This window comes from Penaeus chinensis, chromosome 13, assembly GCF_019202785.1.
Source record: "Penaeus chinensis breed Huanghai No. 1 chromosome 13, ASM1920278v2, whole genome shotgun sequence".
In the NCBI taxonomy this organism is placed as follows: domain Eukaryota; kingdom Metazoa; phylum Arthropoda; class Malacostraca; order Decapoda; family Penaeidae; genus Penaeus; species Penaeus chinensis.
The window spans coordinates 29,041,387-29,051,386 of NC_061831.1; the positions used below are offsets into that span (position 1 = coordinate 29,041,387).

Below are 10,000 nucleotides of genomic sequence, written 5' to 3' on the forward strand. Positions count from 1 at the left end.
GCGAGAGAAGAAGCCGAGAAGAGGAGGAGCGGGGAGCGAGAGCGAGGAGAGACGCGAGAGCAAGAGCGGAGAGGGGAGAGAGCGGGAGCCAGAGGGGCCCCCCCCCTTTTTTCTTTCTCACTCCTTCTCTCTCCTCTTACCCCCCCCCCCCCTCTTGCCTACTCTTCTCTCTCTCTCTCTCTTCTTCTCTCTCTACTCTTCTCTCTTCTCTTCTCTCTCTCTCTCTCTCTCTCTCTCTCTCTCTCTCTCTCCTACTCTCTCTCTCTCTCTCTCTCTCCTTCTCTCTTCTCTCTTCTCTCTCTCTCTCTCTCTCTCTCTCTTCTCTCTCCCTCCTCTCTTTCCTCTCTCTCTCTCTCCTCTCTCTCTCTCCTCTCTCTCTCTCTCTCTCCTCTCCTCTCTTCTCTCTTCTCTCCCCCCCCCCCCATCCCCCCCCCCCCTCCTCCCCCCCCCTCTCTCCTCCTCTCTCCCTCTCTCTCTCTCTCTCTCTCTCTCTCTCTCTCCTCTCTCTCTCTCTCTCCTCTCTCTCTCTCTCTCTCTCTCTCTCTCTCTCTCTCTCTCCTCTCTCTCTCTCTCTCTCTCTCCTCTCTCTCCTCTCTCTCTCTCTCTCTCTCTCTCTCTCTCTCTCTCTCTCTCTCTCTCTCTCTCCTCTCTCTCTCTATCTCTCTCTCTCTCTCTCTCTCTCTCTCCTCTCTCTCCTCTCTCTCCTCTCTCTCTCTCTCTCTCTCTCTCTCCCCTCTCTCTCTCTCTCCTCTCTCTCTCCTCTCTCTCTCCTCTCTCTCTCTCCTCTCTCTCTCTCTCTCTCTCCTCTCTCTCTCCTCTCTCTCTCCTCTCTCTCTCTCTCTCTCTCTCTCCTCTCTCTCTCTCTCTCTCTCTCTCTCCTCTCTCTCTCCTCTCTCTCTCCTCTCTCTCTCTCCTCTCTCTCTCTCCTCTCTCTCTCTCTCCTCTCTCTCTCTCTCCTCTCTCTCCTCTCTCTCTCTCTCCTCTCTCTCCCCTCTCTCCCCTCCCTCCCTCCTCTCTCTCCCCTCTCTCCCCTCTCTCCCCTCCCTCCCTCCCTCCTTCTCTCTCTCCCTCAATCCCCCTCTCCCTCCCTCCCTATCTCAAAATCTGTATATTGTAGTTACTTGTATACATAGACCTTGCCAATTTTCCTCTCCCTGTCCCCCTCTATCTCTCATCTCATCCTCCTACTCTCCTCTCCTTTCTCCCCTCCTCCCTCTCGCTCCTCTCCCCCCCTCCTCCCTCTCGCTTCTCTCCCCCCTCCCTTTCCCTCCACCTCCCGTCTCCCCGCTCCCCTCCCCTGGGTCACGTGGAGCGCCGGTACCACAACCTTACACTTTCGCTTGATTATTTTCCTTTGTTTATCTTGTCTGCAGTTGCAAACCTGTTGGAATATGCATTGCAGCTTCGGGTCCTTACACCCGCGGTTTCTGTGATCATTTCGCAAAGCCCGTCATTCCAGGTGGCCAACGTAAGCATCTTTCTACCTATTACACACATCCTCGCTTGCATATACTCGTATTCAAAATATCTTGGGTTTATAGTTCTGTGCCTTATGTCTTGCACCGGTTTTATTTCGGATAAGTACAAGGATATGTAACTTGTTAATACTGGAATGAAGCAGTATAAATAAGAATAAATATGCATATTGTTTATAAGCGCGAAGTGATGTAGTCTGCGGTTCTCTAAGCATATTTTATAAACAACTTAGTTGACACATCAGGGCCTCCGGTGTAGCAACACGTCCTCCCGGAGCAGGTGATCGCTGATCCTTGGTGTCCGTGGGGCCGCACGTCTCGCGGACGGCCTTGGATGGTGCCCAATGCCCGTCATCCCGCCTGTCAGGTGACTAGGGGAGATGGGGAGGGGGCGGGCGGAGGCAGGAGGCAAGAGGGGACGTGGTGGGAGGAGAACCAAGACATTATTCAGCAGTTCGTATGACGTGGCTTAGGCCTCGTTATGAGACATCTGCCGAGGAAATGTTAGATCCATTGTCCGTGGAGAGAAGTCCGGAGGTCATTAGGTGCGACGCGTCTCTCTCCCGCCGCCGACGGGACTCGATAGCTCTTGCCTAATGTTTTTGTTTTTGTTTTTCTTCCCTTTCGCCCTTTGGTGAATTACCTAATCAAGGACTGGGGCGTTGAGGCTAGAGATGTCAAGGGGATGGATGGGAAGTCATAGCAAAGGCACAACAATTTCTTGCCCATCTGCCTAGATATCATTTAAAACCGTATTAAAAGGTTGTTCTCTGAATGCCAACGCTGTTTTGGCGGGAAGATCCAGTTCTTGTGAAATACTTATTACAAGTGCTTGATATACAGCGTCTTCGTTAGTAAGAATGAAGTAGAGATTGGCAGAGTTAAACACTGCTTTTGTTTATGGATGTGTGCTTGATAGTTGCTTGGACACCCGGCAGTGCACGTGGGCGCGGCGGCAGACCCAGGCATTGATTCCATTTTCGGGAATGTCGCTCTCGACGGCTCCCGCCACTTCGCTCGCCGCGCGAGTCCAGCTCGCCATGTCGGGATTAGAAGCATTCACATAGTGCAGAAATCACGCCGCATTCACCGGCGCAAGGGCTCGTGGCATTGCCGGGCCACGGCGAGGAGAGGGCCATCAGGGGCGGGAAGGGAGGCCAGGATAGCCACAGGGCGCTGCGAGGCTCTTCTGAAATTGGCTGGATCAACAGCGGGGACGCCCCAGCGCCGGGAGGATGACCGGCTCGGCTTCGCGAAGACGCTGCTACAGCAGACACATTGAACGGTAATGTTGTACAAGTTTGGTCCTTAAAGGTCATTTGTGATCGGTCTGACACGCGCGTGCACTTTTGCATGACAGGGCCCTCGATGGGTAATGACAAAGGTTTCCCGCAGAATATTCTCTCGTTTCTTTTTTCACTCGATGATTGCACGCCGTGCCAGTGCCTCAGTTGCGTGCATTTTGCCTGGAATTCATGCGAGGGCGGGACCTGGATCCATTCCCGGGAATCCATTAAATAGCGCCGTAAAGTGTCAAGCAAGCAGGACGTGACCGCTAGGCGCGCGCGTTCCCCTCTCCTCCCTGACGTAAGCGAGTGACTCCCGGGATACACGGGCCGCTATTTCCGCGTCCGCCTCGGGAGGGGGAGGGGCGGGGTCCTCGGTGGCGCGGGCGGCGTCATGCGGGGGAGGGGCGGTTGGGGGGCAGGGAGGGAGGAAAGAGAGAAGGGAGGGGGGAAAGAAAAAGAAAGAAGGGAGGGAGGGAGGAAAGTAAGAAGGAAGGGAGGGAGGAAAGAAAGAAAGAAGGGAGGGAGGAAAGAAAGAAAGAAGGGAGGGAGGAAAGAAAGAAAGAAGGGAGGGAGGAAAGAAAGAAAGAAGGGAGGGAGGAAAGAAAGAAAGAAGGGAGGGAGGAAAGAAAGAAAGAAGGGAGGGAGGAAAGAAAGAAAGAAGGGAGGGAGGAAAGAAAGAAAGAAGGGAGGGAGGAAAGAAAGAAAGAAGGGAGGGAGGAAAGAAAGAAAGAAGGGAGGGAGGAAAGAAAGAAAGAAGGGAGGGAGGAAAGAAAGAAAGAAGGGAGGGAGGAAAGAAAGAAAGAAGGGAGGGAGGAAAGAAAGAAAGAAGGGAGGGAGGGAGAGTGGAGGACCAAAGGAAGGGAGGGAGGGAGGGGAGGGAGGGTGGAGGACCAAAGGAAGGGAGGGAGGGAGGGGAGGGAGGGTGGAGGACCAAAGGAAGGGAGGGAGGGAGGGGAGGGAGGGTGGAGGACCAAAGGAAGGAAGGGAGGGAGGGAGGGGAGGGAGGGTGGAGGACCAAGGGAGATGGGGAAGGTAGGAAGGCCCAAAAGGAGGACATGCACTTAAAGGCGTATATATATACTCGCACGGATATACAAATGCACACTCACCCATATTCAGTCCTACATATCTAGGGATATAATGTATGTGAAGAAAACCTACATGCCATATTCAAATGTACATGTGCGAAGGAGACGCATACATGTTTGTTTGTTTATTATTTTATATATAAATGCGCAGCGTCATGAAAGGGGGCCAGCGACCGCTCATGACAGCCTCGAGAGGGTCGCAGCGAGTGCCAATATGGGGCATTCACGGCCCGGTGCCAACGGCGCTGATTGACTAGTCCCTCTTGGCCGGGGGGGGGGGGGGGGGCATTGGAAGGTGGCCCAGGCACGTTTTTGATGACCGTCGGCCTGACGGCGACCTGCAGTGACCTCGAGTCCCGGGGTCAGCTGCCGGTTGTGTTGCTCGGCGCTGAATGCATCCGAGCGCGGCTGACGGGGAAGGCTAGTGCAGATGCGCCGCAAAACTAGAGCTCTGTATGAAAACGGAATATATTAGAGGCCGAATATATTGATATATAGGATATCTAGATCAGTATATACCACTTACTCACAAATAACATGTATATATGATGTATCTCTCTCATTCGCTCTCTCATTCTCTCGTTCGCTCATTTGCTCTCTCATTCTCTCGTTCGCTCATTCGCTCTCTCATTCTCTCGTTCGCTCATTCGCTCTCTCATTCTCTCGTTCGCTCATTCGCTCTCTCATTCTCTCGTTCGCTCATTCGCTCTCTCATTCTCTCGTTCGCTCATTCGCTCTCTCATTCTCTCGTTCGCTCATTCGCTCTCTCATTCTCTCGTTCGCTCATTCGCTCTCTCATTCTCTCGTTCGCTCATTCGCTCTCTCATTCTCTCGTTCGCTCATTCGCTCTCTCATTCTCTCGTTCGCTCATTCGCTCTCTCATTCTCTCGTTCGCTCATTCGCTCTCTCATTCTCTCGTTCGCTCATTCGCTCTCTCATTCTCTCGTTCGCTCATTCGCTCTCTCATTCTCTCGTTCGCTCATTCGCTCTCTCATCGCTCATTCGCTCATTCGCTCTCTCTCTCTCTCTCTCGCTCATTCGCTCTCTCTCTCTCTCTCTCTCTCTCTCTCTCTCTCTCTCTCTCTCTCTCTCTCTCTCTCTCTCTCTCTCTCTCTCTCTCTCTCTCTCTCTCTCTCGTTCGCTCATTCGCTCTCTCTCGTTCGCTCATTCGCTCTCTCTCTCCCTCTCTCTCCCTCCCTCCCTCTCCCTCTATCTTCCTCTCTCTCCCTCTCTCTCTCTTACTCTCCCTCTCTCTCTCTTACTCTCCCTCTCTCTCTCTTACTCTCCCTCTCTTTCTTACTCTCCCTCTCTTTCTTACTCTCCCTCTCTTTCTTACTCTCCCTCTCTCTCTCTTACTCTCCCTCTCTTTCTTACTCTCCCTTTCTCTCTCTCTTACTCTCTCCCCCTCTCTCTCTCTTTCTCCCTCCCTCCCTCCCTCTGTATGTCTGTCTGTCTGTTTGTCTCATTCGCTCTCTCATTCTCATTCGCTCTCTCATTCTCATTCGCTCTCTCATTCTCTCATTCGCTCTCATTCTCTCTCTCTCGCGTATATATATATATATAATATATAGATAGATAGATAGTGTATGTGTGTGTGTGGCGTGGCAGTCGGATTCCCAAGGAAAAGCCCATGACTTGATTAGAACCTCAGTTGGTCTCGCCTGCGACGCTGCAGCGCGAGCATAGCCGGGAATCAGCGCGTCGCAGCGCCCTTGGCGTGGAATGCTGCCGGCGGGCGGTTCTGAGGTCGCAGCCGTCTCAGCAGCGCATCTGAGATTCGAGAAGCGGAGCTCGCACAGCTCCCGAGCAGCGCCGTGTTTGCATTCGGGCCGACGATTAGGAAGGACGAACGTCGACCAATCTCCTTGCGCTGATCTGCAGGCGCGCATTGCGACAACTCGCCTCGCATAACGTAGGATGACGTAACAGTTCAGGATTGTTGATAGATTTTACGAAGTGCGGTCGTCAGCATCGTAAAATCGTATTGTTAACATAGAGTAGGTCCTTCCATGTCTTTTTTCTTGTTTTTTTTTAAATTTTTATTTAACGGTTATCGTTCTCTTCGACAGCTCTCCCTCCGCCGACCGCTGGCCTCGCCCGAACGCAACCGACAGCCGCCTTAAGAGCAGCAGCGCCAGCAGTGCCCAGCGGAAAGTCTTGTGCGCTGACTCCCCCGGCACAGAGAGCAACAGAAGCAGGTTCGCGAAAGGGTTGCACCTGTGGTGTCTTAGGCCACAAACGAGCAGGATGGCCCCCGACCCGCACGGCCAGGAGGAGACCGGCCCCGTCGGCTCCATCATCGCCGGACACAAGATCTCGCTTAACGTCCACTACGACAACACCGACTCCGAGCCAGGTAGGTCAGAGGCGCGGCTGTCGCTGCGCTCGAGGTGTGGAACATCGCCGTGGCCTTCTGTTAGGCATACGCTCACGTAAACGCCTTCCGTTTCTCCCGCAGCCAAGGCGGTGGGCAGCGAGGTGACGCCAATCGAGGAGATGATAGCGAGCGCGGGCGCCCTCCCTCGCGACACGCCCGACCGGGCCAGGAGCTCGGCCCCCGAGTTCGCGCCTTCGGCCAGCCGCAGCAGAGAGGACCGTCGGGAGGACCAGGGCGAGAAGGTGACGCACATCGACCACGTGCTCGGGGAGGTGAGTGCTCAGGAAAACTTTAGACACAAATTATCAACAAGAAATTGTGGTTCACAATGCCTGCCCTGCCTTGATTTCGCCCTCCTGGGACAAGGGATGGATTGAGCAATTCCACAAAAAAATGTAATTGGCGTTTTAGTACATCTTTATCAGAATGATATTCAGATGAAGATGCAAGACGTAAGGCAGTTACGTACCTTACTTTGGGTAGCATTCACTCATCCGGACCGCGCAAGCGCAGTCGGGTTCGGATAAAACCGCCCTCGGGGTCGAGGAGGGCGTGCGTTGCCTCGGCGTTCAGCAGCGTGGACGCCGCCACTTCCGCCGGCGCGCAAGGCCACGCCGTAGCAGTCGAGGAAGGGCCTGCGACACATCCAAACAGAGCAGGAAGTACTTAGATGTACACAGAGGAGTATCATGGAAGGCTCAAGGGCGGCGCTGGCCCGGCATAACAGAGGACAGGAAAATGACACGCACAGAAAGCTGATGCGAGGCGCTGATAGAATACTAACGGGGTTCATTGGTACCTTTTTGTAGGGGAGGGAGGAGGGGGAGGGAGGAAGTGGGAAGGGAAAAAAGGGCGGGGAGAGGGAGAGGGGAGGCGAGGGGAGGGGAGGGGAAACGGAGGGGGTGATTAAGGATGACGGCGACACCGCAGACGGTGTGTGAACAGCAGGCAGTTAGTAGGCTGGCAGGAGCGGACCATCACACACGCCTTGGAGGAAACCGCAGCTCGGGTGCAGCATGGTAGCTAGCAGCTAGGAGCGTTTCGAGTGCCTTTGTCACACCTGTCAATCGCCCCCCGCGAGGTGTCCCACTTACCTGCCCCGAAATCCCACCTTTCGGAAGGTCGCACAGTATTCTGAAGTGGACATGGGGGGGGGGGGGGGTAGGGGCCGTAGGGCAGAATCCCTGGGCGAGCGAAGGAATGGGAAAACAGTCGGCGTGCGGAATGCCGCTCTTCAGGCCTAGGATTACGCGTCAGAAATGCTGGCGGCGGCGGCGAGCAAATGCTGTTAGTCCTATCTAGAGCATGTCCAGGTAGCCGCCGCCGCAGCAGCAGCAACAGCAGGTGGAGGAGCCCGGCCGACCCGCGCAAAGTGGAAGGCGTTCGCTGCGTTTTCCCTCCTTGTGTTTCCGCCTCGGCCGGAACGCGCCGCGACCTCCATTCAGTGGTTTCTTTTGAAAAGTTGGTGTATTTTATGCTGGAGTGAAGTGGGAGGTGATCGCTATGCAGCACATGCAAAATGTGTATGCTATTGTGTAAGGCCAGTTACGTGTGTACCACGATATGTACATGCTGTGTTGATATTATAATAAGAGAATAATGTATTTATGATGATACTGACAGTAATAATGCATTCGGGTATATATACATTAGGCATGTCAGTTAGAAAGTACGTGAGTTGAGAAACTGAAGCGTGTGCCCTTTTTGCAAGTGAATAGCGTATTCCAAGTTCTGTCGTTGGCGGCGCCGGGCCTCGTTTTTACAGGTTGGAAAGCTTCCACATTTTGTCGCTTCGAAAAAGGCCCCCGGGTCAGCCCCGGATTGTCCGCACTTCCCGGGACGCGGCCCCACAATGCTCGCAGCAAGAAGCGTCGTGCAAAAGAGCGAGGAAGACCGTGCAGGAAGTACGCCCGGCCGTCATTGCCGCCCGCCCGCCAGTCCTCCTCCGGCCTTGGAGCGAAGCCTCACGCGCCCGGCCCTGCCTCCGTGCCCAACTCCGCCGCCGACAATCGGTACATCTCGGGTATTGACGGGAGGGGGGGGGGCAGCTTTCCATGACCTCGGATATTGGGCCGCAGGACAGGCAGGGCTGTTATTCAAGCCCGGCCACGGATTAGGAGGGGGGGGGGGGGGGCAGCGTCATCTCCGGGTTAAGAAAAATGGGAGAAAAACAGGAGGATGTGGAAGAAGTAAGGTCTGCTGCCTTGCCTCCGGTGCACAATTTCGCGCCTCACGAGCTCCTCGCCGTCAGTCGCCTCCACGACGTGTTGCTGTGTGGTGCAGTGGTAGCAATCTCGTCTAGCAATCTTGCTGACCTGCGTTCAAATCCCTCGCCGCCAGTGGATGGTGACCCCGGCCATTCCTTGCACACAAGGGATAATTTAGAAGCAAAATGAAACAGACAGTATGTCACACCAAGAATGCCCATTGTAACAATTGGAATCAAACTAAATTATGATTATAATAAGAGCGTTGGCAAGCGGCAAACCGTGCATGCGTGCTTGGAATTAGATGCTCGGATGTCCACGCGTTACTGACGGAAGGCGGCATGCAGAGATGAGCCCGAAGGGATGCTGTGGTGCTGCGCTGGGGACATGGCTGCTGCTCGCTGCACCTTGCGATTTGGCAGGGACAGCGCACCACGTGGCCCGTGTCCTTGGAGAGTCGGGAGAGGTACACGTTTACGTGCAAACTAAACATGTGTGTTGATAACATGCGAGAAATCCCACACGGTTTACCATGTGTAACAACACCCTGTTATATACAGGGAAATATACGTCAGTTATTTTTTTAGAGGCACATACGTAAAACCGCTTTGTTCTGCGCGAGATATCTTTCTCTCATAATACGCATAGACTTTAGGAGGAAAGATCCGTGTATATAAACCACGAACTCCTCGTCAGGCGTCTCATGATGTCTACCTGCAGAAGGTATAACATCCTGAATGCTTGTTCCTGCTCTCTCGCCGAATCTTAACTGCTGGTGAAAGAAATGGTGGACTTCATGCAGCGATTGCAAGGTGGTATTCCTCCAAGTACGTGTGTACTCCGAACGGATGCAAGGTATGTGTGTTTGTGCAATCCGCAAAAAGGGATCTTGGTTGGTGGCAACACGGGGGAGAGGGAGAGGGAGAGGGAGAGGGAGAGGGACTGTGACTGGTAGTAATTGAGGGAGAGGGAGAGGTACTGGGAGAGATTGAGGGCGAGGGATTGTGACTGGTAGTAATTGAGGGAGAGGTGCTGGGAGAGATTGAGGGAGAGGTGCTGGGAGAGATTGAGGGAGAGGTGCTGGGAGAGATTGAGGGAGAGGTGCTGGGAGAGATTGAGGGAGAGGTGCTGGGAGAGATTGAGGGAGAGGTGCTGGGAGAGATTGAGGGACAGGTGCTGGGAGAGATTGAGGGACAGGTGCTGGGAGAGATTGAGGGACAGGTGCTGGGAGAGATTGAGGGACAGGTGCTGGGAGAGATTGAGGGACAGGTGCTGGGAGAGATTGAGGGACAGGTGCTGGGAGAGATTGAGGGACAGGTGCTGGGAGAGATTGAGGGACAGGTGCTGGGAGAGATTGAGGGACAGGTGCTGGGAGAGATTGAGGGACAGAGATTGAATGAGAGGGAATGAGAGGAGTGGGTGATTAAGGGAGAGGTAGGGAGAGAAGGACAAGAGGCATTGTGGTTTCACGGGACATACGGCACCAACGGAGCTCCTGCCTGACTTTTAATCGAGGCCAGAGTAGGTTCGTCAGGGAACGAAGCTCCTGTGGTGGAGTAGGTGC

The 10,000-nt window shown here is 54.1% G+C and overlaps 1 protein-coding gene across 1 annotated transcript in view; it reads left to right on the forward strand.

The window, feature by feature from the left end:
* Positions 1-10,000, forward strand: part of LOC125031451 (long-chain-fatty-acid--CoA ligase ACSBG2-like) — a 31,932-nt gene that overhangs the window by 6,345 nt on the left and 15,587 nt on the right. Inside the window, exons 2-3 of the mRNA XM_047622193.1 lie at positions 5,922-6,208; positions 6,311-6,501. Coding sequence (XP_047478149.1) covers positions 6,100-6,208; positions 6,311-6,501 — 300 coding nt within the window. The 5' untranslated portion in view covers positions 5,922-6,099. The remainder of the gene's footprint in view (positions 1-5,921; positions 6,209-6,310; positions 6,502-10,000) is intronic.